Here is a 17,640-nt window from a genome sequence, read left to right as displayed (position 1 = left end):
ACGTAGTAAACAATCTTACTATTATTGGAGGAAAGGGGGTGGGGAGGAATAAATTTGGGAGTTTGAGATTTACAAATGTTAGCCACTATATATAAAAATAGATTAAAAAAAAACCCCCAAATTTCTTCTGTATAGCGCAGGGAACTATATTCAGTATCTTATAATAACCTTTAATGAAAAAGAATATGAAAGTGAATATATGTTATATATATGCAGGACTGGGACATTATGCTGCACACCAGAAATTGAAACGTTGTAACTGACTGTACTGCAATTAAAAAAAAAAAAGATGAGAGCGAGAAGGAGATGAGGGGAGGATAGAAAGAACTCAGCAGTAGAACACATGCTTAACAAGCACAAGGTCCTGGGTTCAGTCCCCAGTACCTCCATTAAAAATAAATAAACTTAATTACCTCCCTCCCCCAAAAAAACTGATTAAAAATTAATTAAAAAAATAAAAACTGCAACAGAGAAAAAGAGATGGAAGGAAGTGGGAGTTAATGAGGAAGACAAAGAGATGTGAATACTCCCTTGCCAAGCTGTATAGTTTGTTCTCTAATACACAGCTGTGTTCTTAGGAAACTTTGAATTACCAAAAATTGTATTACCACACCTATTAATTTGATATGAATAAAAAGGATTAATGACTTAAGAATAGCAGTCTCAATTTTCCTATGGCAATTTCTACAATAAAGAAATCTTAATAGCTACTTAGAATGTAAACATTATATAAACCTAGACAGTTGTTATTGTGTCGTGGTTAAGTGAAGTTTTGATTTTGGAGTCACTGAATCAGTAGGAATCCTTTTAGTTTCAAATAATAGAAGGTCCTATTACAGTGGGTTAAACAAATAGGGTTTCTTCTCCCCCACCACCCCTGTCTCTGTTCCCGTCACCCACAAGAAAACTAGATTTGCTTGTGAAAGTTGAGTGGCTCACAGATGGCTGTCTCTGCGATTCCCTTGATCTTTTTCTTCATTGTTGCATGGTGGATGTTACATCTATAACTGTTCAGATAGCACAGAGTTAGCATTTGTTTCAAAAAGCAAAACTTATCCCACAACAAACTTCTCATATCTCATTGACCAGAATTTTGCCATATACCTAATCTTGCCTGGAAGGTAGCTAGGAACAATTGAATTGAGAATGGAGGTTGAGTCAGCCAGCCAGCAGTGTCAGCCAGAGTCAGATTGTCTGATTTTTAATCTCAGCTCTGCCATATTTTAGCTGTGTAACTATAGTAAGTTATTTAGCCTTTCTAAGCGAAAATTTCTTCATCTGTAATATGAGGATAATTACCATTGTTAAAATACTACTCTTATTCCTCCTACTCCTATTAAAATGAGGTAATACACATAAAAATCTGAATAATGTACCAGACAAGAGAGTTAGTACCTACAAGATATTAGCTCTGATTATATCATCATCATCTTTCATGTCACCACCAACTTCATTCTTTTATTGAGATAACATAAAATTAACCATTTTAAAGTATACAATTCAGTGCCATTTAGTATATTCACAGTATTGTACAACTGTCACTTCTGCATAGTTCCAGAATATTTTCTTCACCCCATAATAAAACCAGGTACCAATTAAGCAGTCTCTCCTTTACCCTTAACCCTTGTTCCTGACAACCACTAATTTGCTTTCTGCCTCTATGGATTTACCTCTTCTGAATATTTTATATAAGTGGAATTATGCAATATATGTATGACCTTTTGTGTCTGACTTTCACTTAGCATGTTTTTGAGGTGCATCTATGTTGTAGCATGCATCAGTACTCCATTCCTTTTTATGGCTAAATAACATTTCACTGTGTAGACACTAGTTCATCAGTTGATGGATCATTTGGGTTGTTTCTATCTTTTAGCCATTGTGAATAGTTCTGCTCTGAACATTCATATACAAGTGTTTGTTTGAATACCTTTCTCACTTCTTTTTATTATATAACTAGGAGTAGAACTTCTGGGTCATTTAGTAATTCTATGTTTAACTTTCTTGAGAAATCACCAAACTAATTCCACATTGTCTGCACCATGTATGAGAGTTCCAGTTTCCTTAACAACATTTGTTATTTTTTTTGTTTTGATAATAGCCATCCTGGTATGTGTGAAGTTGTATTTCACTGTGGTTTTTGGTTTGCATTTTCCTGATGACTAATGATGTTGAATGTCTTTTCATGTGCCCAATGGCCATTTGTTTCTCTTTGGAGAAAGGGCTCTTGAGGTCCTTTGTCCACTTTTAAATTCAGTTGTCAGTCTTTTTGTTGTTGAGTTGTAAGAATTGTATATTCTGGATACTAAACTCTCATCAGATATAATATGTATCTGCAAATATATTCTCCCATTCTGTAGGTTGTCTTTTCACTTTCTTGATAGTGTCCTTTGATGCACAAAACTTAATTTTGATGAAGTCCAATTTATTTTATATTTTGTTGCTTGTACTTTTGGAGTCATATCTAAGAATTCATTGTCAAATCCAGAGCCATGGAAATTTACCTCTGTTTTAGTCTAAGAGTTTTATGGTTTTAGCTCTTAGGTTTACGTCTTAACATTTGATCATAAAGGATCGATTTTGGATTACTTTTGATACATTTTTGAGATAATTTTTGTGTATGGGACGAAGCATGACCACCAAGTTCATTCTGTCTCCCTTTATCATGAGTATTACCCATTATTATGAAGCATGAAGCCACTGCAACATAATATCTGAGTTGTTTTCCTAACAACTTCTTCCCCATATATTTGACCAGTGGTAGTTTGAATCTTAATTTTTATAATTGAAAATACTCTGCATAATGTAAAATGTGTTCCCTGACTAACTGATAACATTTTTTCCTGTGCATAGTAGAAGAACCTGAGCTGCATTAGACATAGCTATAGTAGATCTGAGTTTTTTAATGTATAAAATTGGCAGGAGTGATTAGTAAATCTCTGGGTTTTTTCCCTGGGTTTAAAATTTTATCACTGATTTCGAACATTGAATTTGTTATTGAAGTTTAGTCCGTGAAAATATGTAATTGTTACTTTTTCATTCTAATTTTATTTCATTTGGTTATTCATTGTCTGGTATATCTTTTATTGAATGCCATTCCTTGATTAGAAGTTATCTCACTAGTCTTTCTTTCCTCTGTCATCTGCAGTGTTCATGATGTTATAATTTCCTGGGAAAAAGTGGTGATGTAATGGTAGCCTGGCTGTTGCATACTATCCTTTAGCATTAAAAAAAAATATATAGGATGGACAGGATGACCTTATACATTCTTCTGTTAACTGTACCAAATTTTAACTTCTAAAGTTGCATAATCATTTGTTTTAAATGGAGGAATGTATAATTTGGTTGTTCCTTTTTGTAGTACTTGATTCTGAAGCTTGAAAGGCCTGCTATTGTCCAGAATATCACATTTGGAAAATATGAGAAAACTCATGTCTGCAATTTGAAGAAATTTAAAGTCTTTGGCGGAATGAATGAAGAAAACATGACAGAGCTATTGTCCAGGTGGGTTATGATTAAGAGAGAAAGAGTTGTCTTCTTTAGAGCTACAGAGAGACTAAAACTAAACTAAATCTTCTTGACTTGATTTTTCTTGCAAAAGAGAAAGAATATTTCTACCATTTTATTTCTAGTGCCTTATTTTTTAATATTGTGGCTTGAATTACCTTTTTTCCCCTCTTTTTATAATCCACCAGATACTAATTAATATTATTACCAAAGAAGAAAGAGTAAAATTTGGGGATATTTTTCTACTTCTTGTTTTTCAGTCTTATTTTTGAACTGTTAATGACTTCAGAGATACTTCTAAGTTATAATCAAAATCTTTGCTATAACCTTTGCTATAAAAATATATAATCTTTCCAAAACATTGATTGATTGCCCTAATCCAGAAGTATTATTTTGGGAGTTTAGTATAAATTGGAGACTAAACAGAGTGAAAGTATGTAATTATGCCTAGCACAGTGCCTTTCTCTTGGAAGGTGCTCAGTAAATTTGGGTTTTGACAGCATAGACCACCAGAAATAGAAGTGTTAATTTGCTCTCTAGATGATAAAAAAATGGAAATAGGTAATAGAATGGACAAATAAAGCCATGTAATTTTAGAATGTATTTGTGACATTGTATGTCCCTTTAGCACAATACTTTATATAAGTAAATATTATATCTAGACTGCATTTGATTTAAATCATGAAAGTATTTCAGAACATAAGGCAACCTGAAGGTAAGTGACTTCACTATAAATACTTGTGTCAGTCCTAGTTGTTTAAATAGAGAGATTATATAGGTTTATTTTTATATAAGATAAAGTGGATGCTGTTAAACCAATAGAGTAAGGTTGTCTGAAAATTTGTTGAGCTATAAAAGGAAGATTGGCATCTCAGTCAGAATTAAATAAGTTAATTCTCTGAAAAATTCAATATTTAGTGACTCTTAAGTTGTAACATACGAGTGTGAATTGTTTTTTAATTTTCTTCTTACTGCTTGAATATTTTATGTTATATTTAATTATACATTAGGGACACTAAGTCTTGTCACACATTTTCATGCATTGTAGTCACACTCTTTAATGAACAGCAAACATTTTTCGTTAACCCTCATGTAATTAAGAGAGTACAGTTATAATGCAGTTGATGTGAATGTACAAGTTTTATCCCATATTCTCATGTTCACTACTTCTTTACTTTGTCTTTGTCATATATTTTGAACATTGATTGAACCTTAAAATCTGAGTATGATATTAATCTCTGTTTTAGTGTGCTTGCTATATTATGAAACTAAATTTGATAACCTTATTTTTTTTCCACAGTGGCTTAAAGAATGATTATAACAAAGAAACATTTACCTTGAAGCATAAAATTGATGAACAGATGTTTCCTTGTCGATTCATTAAAATAGGTAAGATTTTTAGCTTTCTGGAATAGAAATAAATCCTTTATACCATCAATCAGCAAACTACAGTCTGTGGGCCAAATCTTGCAGGTCCTCGTTTTTTTTAAATAAAATTTTATGGGAACACTGTCATGCGTAATGTCTGTATCTGCTTTTGCACTACAAAGGCAAAATTGAGTAGTTAAAGAGACCCCAGAGCCCATAAAACCCAAAATGTTTACTCTGACCCCTACTTTATAAATCTATAATTGACAATTATTTCTAAATATTTTCTCATTTGAAAGTTTCTTAGAAAATGTTATGAAATATAGTGATTTGATTACCTTGATTATTTTATGGAAGGGTTAGCAGTTGCTCTGAAGTTGTAACATTCTAAAACCAAATACTGATGAATCACTTAAGATAGTATATTATGGTTATTTTCTTTTCTTTAAATTTTATTTTGTGTGTGTGAAAATGTTGGTCAAACACATAAAACTAATTTTATAACCCACTAATAGATTGCAAACTACTATTTGAAAAATGCTACCTAAGGCATTTGTTTACTTAGCAAGTGTTTTAGCTTAAAGTATTTGTAATGCCCCTCAAAACTAGTGTTTTTAAGGTTATTTGTTTTCCTTTAGGATGTATTATTTAGAAGGTAGGAAAGTTGAAGTCTTGGGTTTTAATTTCCATCTTTATTTCATACCTTTGAAAGTATTATGTTAAAATTGAGATTAAAGATTAAAGAATGATAATAAAACCCAGAATCTCATGTTTTGATTTGGGAGAAAACTTCCTCTTTTGGAACGAAGAGTTCCATTGTCATTGTTTACCAGTCTAAGAGTTGGCCTGTTCATTTCATTGAGTCAAATAGTTCCACTAGGCAAAAAGAATATCTGAGGTCTTAGTGAAGACTACTGAAAGAGGGAAAACTAGTTGTAGGATTGGGCTGTTTGGTATGTTACTTTTTATAAATATAGTTTCTGTTGCTATAATAAGTAATTGTATATAAAAATCTATGTCCTGTTTACCTATGAGAATTTATGAACAAGCAAATTTTTTGAATAAATTTAACTCTTGGTTGTTTCTTCTTTCGCACTAATGAGTAATTCTTTCCCCAGTATGCAGACCACCCATTTCTTACAGACTTGCATAGCTTTAACAATTCTGTGATCTTACATTTCAAATGTACAAGCAGTGAAAATACCTTATATTTTCATACAATAAATTTAGATTTTATAGTTTTAAAGTACTTACTCAACTTCTAATTGCTTAGTCATGCAAAATGAAGTATTCTCTCTCTTTAAAGTTCTTTTATTTGAACTTTTTGGTGCATTTCCTATAGTCATTATTTTCTTTGAAGGAAAATGTCTACTGCTTTTATAGTTCTTAATCCTCTAGTATTATTCACTAGAAAAAGTATGAATGAAAGTCTGTTAGGAAGTTGAATGGTTTCTTCCCTTAAAAATTTGGAAGAAAACAGAGGTCTCGTATGGATCAGTTAAACATTTCAGCTGCCTGAAGACAAGAAATTACACTTCTTTCCAGCCTTTTCTATCATCAGCCTTCTGATTGTAAAGTTTTTTTTTTACTTGACCCTCATGGGTTAGTTTTATGGCGTTCAGGCAAAATGTTAATTAGAGCTTTTCAAATGATTGAAGATACTTACTAACTCATTTGATGTTTAGGATATTAATATTCAGATAACTTCATATTTCTCACTTTTCTGTTAAAAATGTAAATAGTGTTCTGCAGTGTTTTTATTTTCCAGCCTTTTCCCAGCATTTTCTTGATAAGCTTTTTAAAAAAAGTATATAAGGAAACTGAAACTGAAAGCTTGTGTTAACTTTAGTTTTTTTAGTTTGATATTTTCTTTAAAAATCATTTTAATAAACCACTTGAGTGATGTGTAACTTTCTTTTGGTGGTGATTCAGCACAGATATTTCTTTACCTGGTTGGGATAAATTGTTAGAATTCTTCTGAAAAGAAAAAATGTATTTGAATACTTTACATTTATGTTCTACAGTGATATATTTGAAAGCTCTTGCTTTATTTAAAAAACAAGTTTATCCTTAAACAACATAATTTCTAAATATAGTCAGCCCTCAATCATTCACAGTAGTGGACGGGAACAAAAGCAAGATTTAACTCACCAGCAGATAATCTCCAGATCATGCGCTGACATCTAAATATGGTCGTTCTCATTTATAGTGAATATAGCTTATTAAATTTGGCTTCGGCCAAAGTTAAGTCAGTTTGCTCACAACTTAACAAGGAAAATAAGTCTGCATTTTTACTGGATTGCAGGGGTTAGGTTTTAAAATCTGTTGTGTATAATCCATAGTGCCATAGCACAGGTAAATTTTACTTTCCTCTTAAGCTACCTTTTGTATAAAATGAGTATGATAATACCTTCTCTGTTAAGGATAGGTAACTATATTGGACATTTTCTTGAGTTCTTTTGTAGTTTGTGGATAAGTCTTTTGAATTTTAATTTAAGATTATATTTATAAAAGAAATGATTTCATTTTGAATGTCTCTTTTTTGTTACTTATACTCATAAAGCTCTTGATTTCATGCCTTCTTACCTGTAGTATTTTAAGTACTATAGAAAAAGTACATGTACAAATATAATTTGAACCATCATGTCATTTCAGCAGTCATTATTTACAACTTCTTATGTTTTGATTGTTTTCGATAGTTTGTAAGTTCTTTTACATGTGGTATCTCATTTGAACATTATACTGGAAGATAAAAATCTTTTCTCTTTTAGTTGAGGAAAATGAGAGTAGAAGTCAAATGATGTGTCCCAGGCTGTGTAGCTAGTAAGTGATACATCAAAGACATAGCATTTGGTATATGCTTTTGGATATGTGCTTGTATTGCTTTAAAGTAATAATGATAGGTATTGTTTATGAAGCCATCTGCCTAACACTCTGTGAAACAGGTATTATAATACTTACTTTACAGATGAAGAAACTGAAGTTTAGAAGCAGATGTAAATGACTGGGCCAAGTCCTTACTTATAGTAGAATGTAGAGGTGGGATACAAATTTAAGTCTGTTTTTCTACAAATGTTCAGTGCTCTTACTATGTGATAAATGTAAGTTTTGTTTCCTTAGGTAGATTGTGAAACCCTAGGGGTTTCTGTCTTGTGTTTTCTCAAATTTCAGAAGCACCAAGCAAACTGCTTGCCTCATTAGAAACATTGTATATATACTTTTTGAGTTTATTTTACAGGAGTTTATAGGAATTAATCAGTGGCTATGTGAACTTGATGGAGGAAAAGTTAACATCTTTATGTTCTCTAACCTCTAACAAATGTATTCAGCATTTCCTTCAATTATGAATATACGCTATAACCCGTAATATTAGCAATACCTGTGACTTGCCACAGATAAAAGTTATAAATTTCCCCCATCACTTTATACTCTGGAAATATAACTTTGAAATTATGATAATTATTAGACCTGCCACTAGATCTTTTTGTCTAATGTGTTAATTAAAAAGCATATATGTTCTATATCATAATTCTGTTTCTTCATTATTTGTATAACTGTATTTCAATGCAATTGGTTTGCTCTATGATCCTTTGTATTTTCCTTTCTGCATTTAAATCTGAGAGGGGTTGGATAACAGGGTTCACTGAAGAGCCAGAAGGGGTTCACCACACAAAAGAAGCCAAGGAGCCCATGTTGAAGTGAGGTCTTTGATAGGACTTAGTGTGGAAGTTGAGAGTTGGCCTTAGGAAGAAACTTGGTTTCATGTAAGGCCTATAAGTAAAATGAAAATTTAGTAAAGAAGGAGAGTTGTTAATTGGGAGATCAGATTCAAGAGAGGAAGTTAAAGGTTTGGAAGGGAAAATCTCTTTAGTGGGAGATTAGATCAGATGACTGAAAACATAAAGTGTAATATATGAGGATACTGGTTATAGATAACTAAAAAGGTTTATGTCTTGATTCATAGCAAGATAACAGTTGTATCAGGAAATTATCTAGGTGACATGAAGGCAGAAAGGAGGTACTGAGTCTTAGATTCTGGAGTAGTCTTGGGTTTTGGTAGATGGGATGGCTTAGATGTCTATGGATTTTTTTGAATTTTTGCAGCCTTGGATGGATGTGGGAGCTTCAGAGAGATTCTTTAGCTTTGGCTAGATTCAGCCTGCATTCTGGATCCTCAGAAGTATTTAGAAGTCTGGATAAGTACCATGTCTTGGGGTCGGAGGAGGTGCCCTGATGGTGGCCCTTCATGAAAGCATGTGGAAAGGTGACATTTAAAAGTATGTTGTTAAGAAGGAAATTAATATAGTAATAATAGCTAATAATAATAATGATCATAATAATAGCCAACATTTATTGAGCACTCAGCATGTGCCAATTACTGTGGTAAGTGCTTTGTGCACTTATTTCATTAATTCTGTAGTAGAATAGTTGCACTCTTTCAGAATGGTTAATCTTGAATTTTTTAAGATCTTCCACAACCTGATCTTAAAATTATTAGCATCTTCTAAGAGGCTGTTTAGCCATCTAGGCAGGAGCCACCAAAGCATATTGAATGTACCACATATGAGTTTAATTGTGTGGAGATGTTGATCCCCCTCAATCCTAGAGCAGCAGAAACCTGTAACCCAGTATTCTTGTATACTAAATGTCTTATCATTTTCTATGCATGGCATTTTATGAAAAGGGATGAAAGGCACTGATTCTGATCATATCTGTCTGATTATCCCATGGGAAAAAGTGGTAGTTGAATCCTAGGATACAAACTCTTAGCATTGGGATGTGTATTAGGAGTTTTGGAACTCCAATTCACATTTAGATATCTGACATATAATGCAGAGTATGTCTGATATGCAGTATTATTGTTGTTAATGCCACCAAAAATCATTGGTAAAATTTCATATGACTGTGCATCATTCTGCTCATTCTGTATATATGCCTTCAGTCTGTTAAAAATTAACTATACTCTTCATTCATCCAATATATGATGTTCTTGTGAGATGACTTCCTAATTAATCTCCCTCCCACAATTGCTTAAAGGTATTTAATAAATAAACATTTTACAGACTTGAACAGATACAATAGGAAGATTTTTTTTCCTCCTGATTTTACTGAACTTGGACCTGGAACTTGAGAACAAATTTCAGATCTCTTAACTAATATTATACATCTGATTACACTTAAAGACTGTGTTCTTGGGGCCTTGGGTTTCAAATCCTGTTTTATCCTGACTTTTTTACTACTTGATGGGTATTACTGTGATGTAGGAGATACACTTTTTTAAATGGTACTGCTACTGAAGAAATCAACACCAAAATAGTGATGATAATTTGGTGTTAGTTGGTAAAAAACTTTTGAAATTTCTGTTGTTTGCATATGTAAACTGAAGGGCATATTAAACATTGCATAGGTCTTCATATATTCCAATGACTGGTTCATACTGCTTCTGTGTTTATTCATGTATCTTCCTTTAGATGACAATATAGGAAAGCTCTTCATTGAGTCTGATATGCTGGAAAAGAGCAGTGGACTTGGAAATCAGTAGACCTGATATCAGATATTGTGAATATTCTGTTTTGATACTTAATCAAAGCTTGAAAAGTGTCAGTTTCTTAATGATAGTCGCATTACTCAGTCTGAACCATGTCAGTGTTATATTAGAATCTATTGGCCTGTCTTGCACTTTGAATCAAATCTTTTAGCCATGCATGAGTTTGTAATATCATTCATTGGTCATTTAGAAAATATGGTTCACTCAGTTATGCAGATCTTTCAAATGTTGAGGCATTTCATTATATAATATAAAGAAAATTACGCTTGTTAATCTCAGCACCAATCTCATCATAAAACTCTTAAGTACTAGGAAGTAGTTAAGCTCACTGTGGTGGATATCAATTTTCCGAAATTCTAGTTTTTCCTCAGAAGCTTGAATTTTATCCTTGGCAGCAGATACTTCATTTTGTTACCCTTGAAATGACAAATAAATGTCTGGCCAATTCCCACATAATCATAGATTGTCAGACTTTCTTTTAAGAAAAAGTAGTACCCTGTTGGGCTCTCTCAATGCCTATTTCAGCTCACAACTCGGACAGCTATACAGGTCCTTTATCTTGAGACAGCCATCATACTTTGGTATGCTTCAGAAGTGCTTTATGTGTCCTTTCTATTTTGTCATGCAAAATATTGAAAAGATATGTACTTAATTATAGAGATTTATTAAAATTAATTTTACATATCATCAGAGACATTCTTAAATGAATTGCCTTTTTTTTTTTTTTTAACTACAGGTATATGGTGGTGAGAAATAGAGTTCAGTTCATACTATATTAAGGAAAACGAGAACACCTGCATGCTACTACTTTTTGTGGCGCTACCAGGGTGTCAGCGGTTTTACCTTTGGCACCATGAGTGCAAATGTCAGTACAGTTGGAAAAAAAAAGGTTATAAAGTCCTAGTTGTATTATGAAAAATGGTTTTGACCACATGGAACCTCCTGAAATGGTTGTGAGGATTCCCCTGGAGCCCATGGATCACACATTAAAAACTTCTACTCTGTCCTGTCATTACTAATACGAAATGTTATCTTCATCTTATGTTGAATTCCTCTGGATCCTTGAGGGATTTTTTGGATACACTCTTCCGCTCCAGTGATTTTTATTTCCTTTTCCTTCACTAATATCAAACTTACAATTATTGTATCTTTTTAGTATGTTTATTTTCTTACTGTTCTATAATTTTTGATATTCTTGTTCTGATTTTTTTTTCAGATCAGCTTGTCCAGCTACATGTCAAGAATAAAAAGGGTATATACCATAAGGATTTTGAGATTATAATAAATTTGTAATTAATTTGAAGGGAATTACCATGTTTACAACATTGAGTTTTCCCATCTAGAAACTATTAGGACCTTTCATTTACTCAGTTCTTAAGTAAAATTTTTTATTTTCTTAAGTAGATATTGCATACTTTAAAGTTTATTCGAAGATATTTTAAGCTTTTTTTTACTATTATAAAGGAGACTTTTTCCATTATATGTTCTACTTGGTTTTTATAGGTATAGGGAATGTTATTTTCATATACTTACCTTGCATACAGACGTTGAAGGTTTTTCAGTTAAATCTGTTTAATTTTTTAGGTAGATAAGTTGTTTCATCTTTGATAATATTTTTTCTTAATTTGCTTTTTTTTTTTCATTATTGCATTGGCTAAGATCTCCCATATACTGTTAAATAGAGATTATTGGGCCTCTTTATCTTGTTCCTGACTTCAATGGGAATACTCAGTGTTTCTCCATTAGGGTTGTTGTTGTTGTTGTTGAGATTTTTGATGCTTAATATCTCAATAATGATAAGTCAACCAACCATACTTCCAAAAAAAAAAAAAAATCAAGGCAATGAAGTGGGGTTTTTTTGCCTTCATTTCTTATGTATTAAGAGTTTTTTAAGTTTGCATTCTTTTTTATTGAAGTGTAGTCAGTTTACAATGTTGTGTCAATTTCTGGTGTACAGCATAATGTTTCAGTCATACATATACATACATATATTCATTTTGATATTCTTTTTCATTATAGGTTACCACAGGATACTGAATATAGTTCCCTTTGCTGTACACTATAAACTTGCTATTTAATATATAGTAGTTAGTATCTGCAAATCTTGAATTTGCAATTTCTCCTTTCCCACCCCCTTTACCTGCTGATCACCACAAGTTTGTTCTCTATATCTGTGAATCTGTTTCTGTTTTGTAAATAAGTTCATGTGTCTTTTTTTTAGATTCAACATATAAGCGGTGTAATGTGGTATTTTTTCCTCTTTCTGGCTTACTTCACTTAAAATGACAATCTCCATGTCCATCCATGTTGCTGCAAATGGCATTATTTTATTCTTTTTTGATGGCTGAGTGGTATTCCATTGTGTATATATACCATAGCTTCTTTATCCATTCATCTGTCAATGGACATTTAGGTTGTTTCCTTGGCTTTTGTAAATAATACTGCTATGAGCATTGGGGTGCATGTGTCTTTTCGAATTAGAGTTTTCTCTGGATATATGCCCAGAAGTGGGATTGCTGGACAATATGGTAAGTCTCTTTAGTTTTTTAAGGAACTTCCACACTGTCCTCCATAATGACTGCACCAATTTACGTTCCCACCACTGGTGTAGGAGGGTTCCTTTGTCTCCACACCTTCTCCAGCATTTATTGTAGACTTTTTAATGATAGCCTTTCTGACCAATGTGAGGTGATCCCTCATTGTAGTTTTGAATTGCATTTCTCTAATAATTAGTGATACTGAGCATCTTTTCATGTGCCTTTTGGCCATCCGGGTGTCTTCTTTGGAGAAATGTCTATTTAGGTCTTGTGCCCATTTTTTGTTTGGGTTGTTTGTTTGTTTGTTTGTTTTGATACTAAACTGTATGAGCTGTTTGTATATTTTGGAAATTAGTCCCTTGTTGGTCACGTCATTTGCAAATATTTTCTCCCATTCTGTAGGTTTTCTTTTCATTTTGTTTATGATTTACTTTGCTGTACAAAAGAGTGTAAGTTTAATTACATCCTGTTTATTTTTGCTTTTATTTCCTTTACTCTAGGAGACCGATCCAAAAAATATTGCTGTGATTTATGTCAAAGAGTATTCTACCCATGTTTTCCTCTAGGAGTTTTATAGTATTCAGTCTTACATTTAGGTCTTTAGTCCATTTGGGGTTTATTTTTGTAAATAGTATTAGAGAATGTTCTAATTTCATTTTTTCTTACACATAGCTGTCCAGTTTTCCCAGCATCACTTATTGAAGAGGCTGTCTTTTCTCCATTGTGTATTCTTATCTCCTTTGTCATAGATTAATTGACTATAGGTGCATGAGTTTATTTCTGGATTTTCTACCCTGTTCCATTGATCTGTGTGTCTGTTTTTTTGTGCCAGTATCACACTGTTTTGATTACTGAAGATTTGTAGTATAGTCTGAAGTCAGGGAGCATGATTCCCCCAGCTTCATTCTTCTTTCTCAAGATTATTTTGGCTATTTGAGGTCTTTTCTGTTTCCATACAAATTAAAAATTTTTTTGTTCTACTTCTTTGAAAAGTGCCATTGGTAATTTGATAGGGATTGCATTGAGTCTGTATATTGCCCTGGGTAGTATGGCAGTTTTAACAATGTTTACATTTCCAATCCAAGAACATGGTGTACCTTTCCATCTGTTTGTATCATCTTCAGTTTCTTTCATCATTGTCTTACAGTTTTCGGAGTACAGATCCTTTGCCTCCTTGGGTAAGTTTATTCCTAGGTATTTTATTCTTTTTGATGTGTTGGTAAGTGGGGTTATTTTCTTAATTTTTTTCCTGCTATTTTGTTGGTATATAGAAATGCAGCTTATTTCTATATATTAACTTTATATCCTGGGACTTTACCAAATTCATTGATGAGCTCTAGTAGTTTTCTGGTAGCAGCTTTAAGATTTTCTATATATAGTATCATTTCATCTGCAGACAGTGACAGTTTTACTTCTTTTCCAGTTTGGATTCCTTTTATTTGTTTTTCTTCTCTGATTGCTATGGCTAGCACTTCCAAAACTATGTTGAACAAAAGTGACAAGAGTGGGCATCCTTGTCTTGTTCCTGATCTTAGAGGAAATGCTTTTATCTTTTCACCATTAAGTATGATGTTAGCTGTGGGTTTGTCATATATGGCCTTCATTATATTGAGGTATGTTTCCTCTGTGCCCATTTTCTGGAGAATTTTTATCATAAATGCATGTTGAATTTTATCAGAAGCTTTTTCTGCATCTATGAGATGATCATATGGTTTTTATTCTTCAGTTTGTTAATGTTGTGTATCACACTGATTTGCAGATATTGAAAAATCCTTACATCCCTGGAATAAATCCCATTTGATCATGTGTATGATCCTTTTAATTCATTGTTGGAGTTAATTTACTAGTATTTTGTTGAGGATTTTTGCATCTATATTCGTAAGTGATATTGGCCTGTAATTTGTCTTTTGGTTGGTTTACCTTAAATTACCAATAATTTAAGATAATTATTGATATGTATGTTCTTATTGCCATTTTGTTGTTTTAGATTTGTTTTTGTAGGTCTTTTTTCCTTCTTTTTGTTCTCTTGCAGTCTGATGACTATAGCTTTACATTTAGATTCCTCTTTCTTTTTTGTGTGTATATCTATTACAGATTTTTGATTTGGGGTTACCATGAGGTTTTGGTATAGAAGTCTGTATATACACATGATTGTTTTAAGTTGCTGATCTCTTAATTTCAAATGCATTTTAGATGTCCTGGATTCATACCCTCCTCCCCTCACAATTATGGGTTTTGATATCATATTTTACATCTAATTGTTTTAGGTATCCTTTAACTGCTTGTTGTATATACAGATGATTTTTACTACTTTTGCCTTTCAACTTCCCTGTTTGTGTGTGGATGATTTCCTACCTTTACTGAATGTTTACCTTTACCAGTGAGCTTTCCCATTTTGTAATTTTCTTGTTTCTAGTTGTGGTCTTTTCTTTTCTACCTAGAAGTTCCTTTAACAGTTGTTGTAAAGGTGGTTTGGTGGTACTGAATTCTTTAGCTTTTGCTTATCTGTGAAGCTTTTGATTTCTCCATCAAATCTGAATGAAAACCTTGCTGGGTAGAATATTCTTGATTGTAGGTTTTTCTCTTTCATCACTTTAAATATATTGTGCCACTCCTTTCTGGCCTGTAGAGTTTCTTCTGAAAAATCAGCTGATAATCTTATGGGAGTTCCTGTATGTTATTTGTTGCTTTTCTCTTGCTGATTTTAATATTTTCTCTTTATTTTTAATTGTCAATTTGATTACTGTGTGCCTCAGCATATTCCTCTTTGGGTTAATCCTGTATGGGTCTCTGCACTTCTGGACTTGAGTGACTGTTTCCCAATCTAGGGAAGTTTTCAGCTATTATCTCTTCAGATATTTTCTCAGGTCTTTTCTCTCTCTCTTCTCTTTCTGGGATCTCTATAATGCAGATATTAGTGTGCTTCATGTTGTCCCAGAGGTCTCTTAAACCATCCTCATTTCTTTTCATTCTTTTTTCTCTTTTCTGTTCTACAGTAGTGATTTTAACTACTCTGTCTTCTAGCTCACTGATCTGTTCTTCTGCCTCATGTAGTCTATTCTTGGCTCCTTCTAGTGTATTATTCATTTCAGTAATTGTATTCTTCAACTTATTTTGGGTGTTCTTCTTTATATTTTCTTACTTTTTGCTAAAAACTTCACTCTGTTCATCTGTTCTCCCGAGTTCTCTGATGATCTGCACAGTCATTACTCTAAACTCTTTCTTGGATAGATTCCCTATCTCCTCATCATTTATTTTTTCTTCTGGGATTGTATCTTGTGCCTTTGCCTGGAACGTATTCCTCTGCTATCTCATTTTGTCTAAATTTCTATTTGTATTTTTATGTAGGTTAGTTTCGTTGCTCAACCTTGGAGAGCAAGGTTGTATGAGACTTCTTATGCATTCCAGCAGGGCACTATTTGTCATCTAAGGGGCAGGGTCCAGCTCATCCCAGGATAGTCTGGCCTGTCTTTGCAGGCTCCTTCCACAGGCTGTTGAAATTTTGTTTTCTTACTTTTGGTATCTTCCCTCTGGTGGGTAAGGCTGGACGAGAGGCTTGTGCAGCGGGCAGAAGGGGTTGGTACCTGCCCACTGCTGGATAGAGCTGGGTCCTGGCCCTCTGGTGGGCAGAGCTGTGTCTAGGGGTGTGTCTAGAGGTGGCTGTGGGCTCAGGAAATCTGCTGATGGTTGGGGCTGCATTCCCACTGAGTATACTGTTTGGCCTGAGGCTTCCCAGCACTTAAACCTACAAACTATTGAGTGGGGCCATGTCTTAGCACCAGTGACCCAAGCAAGGTTCCAGTCTCCAGGAAAGCTCATATAAATGAACATTCCTCGAATGTCCACCCCTGCCTCTTATGTCCCCTGGATGAGCTGCAGCTGCCCCCCTACCTCCCCAGGAGACATTCCAAAACCAGCAGGCAGGTCTGGCCTGGGTTCCTATGAAATCAGTGCCTCTGCCTTTGGTCCTGGTGCATGCAAGATTCTTAGTGCACTTCCCAAGAAAGTGAAGTCTCTGTACTGTGGAGCTTCTGCAAGTAAGCCCCACTGGCTTTCAAAACCAGATGTTCTGGGGTCTCCTCCTCCCAGTTTCAGAACCCTAGGCTGGGGAGCCTGACGTGATGCTCACAGCTCTCACTCCTGTGGGAGGGCCTCTGCAATGTAATTTTTCTCCAGCTTGTGGGTTGCCCACCCATCAGGGTAAGGGGGTCCTATTATTATCTCATGAGCATGCCCTCCTTTCATCCCAGGTTTCCTCTTTATGTTTCCAGTTGAAGATCTTTTTTGTCTTTTTTTTATTGATGGTTACTCAGCAGTCAGTTGTGGTTTTGTTGTGATCCTGAGAGGAGGTGAACTTCTGGTCCTACTCCTCCACTATCTTGACCAGAAATACAAGAGATTTTTTAAAGTAAATTTTATTAGTTTACTCTTAGCATCTGTTGAGGTAATCAAATATGTTCCTCTGTTAACATGGTGAGTTACATTAATATTGCTCCTACTGAACCAGTCCTTCCATTCCTCAAATGAACTGTTTAGTTACAGTGATAAATTGGTAGAATTTTTTTGCAACTTTTTTTTTTTTAATTTTGAATATATACTCAGCCGAGATTGGCCTTAAATCCTTTTTCTTCTGGTTTTGTTTTCAGGGTTATGCCATTTTGATAAGTAATTGAACTTTTAGTC

The 17,640-nt window shown here is 33.7% G+C and overlaps 1 protein-coding gene across 3 annotated transcripts in view; it reads left to right on the top strand.

Moving 5' to 3' along the window:
- The window catches only part of MKLN1 (muskelin 1), a 320,256-nt gene that overhangs the window by 196,602 nt on the left and 106,014 nt on the right, over positions 1 to 17,640 (top strand). For all 3 annotated transcript variants that reach the window (XM_064487354.1, XM_010975669.3, XM_064487355.1), the window contains 2 exons: positions 3,359 to 3,501; positions 4,805 to 4,893. In XM_064487354.1, the coding sequence (XP_064343424.1) occupies positions 3,359 to 3,501; positions 4,805 to 4,893 (232 nt within the window). The remainder of the gene's footprint in view (positions 1 to 3,358; positions 3,502 to 4,804; positions 4,894 to 17,640) is intronic.

This window comes from Camelus dromedarius, chromosome 7 (assembly GCF_036321535.1).
Source record: "Camelus dromedarius isolate mCamDro1 chromosome 7, mCamDro1.pat, whole genome shotgun sequence".
Taxonomy (NCBI): domain Eukaryota; kingdom Metazoa; phylum Chordata; class Mammalia; order Artiodactyla; family Camelidae; genus Camelus; species Camelus dromedarius.
The sequence above is the reverse complement of the archived record's forward strand: the minus strand, read 5'-3'. Positions and strand labels throughout refer to the sequence as shown.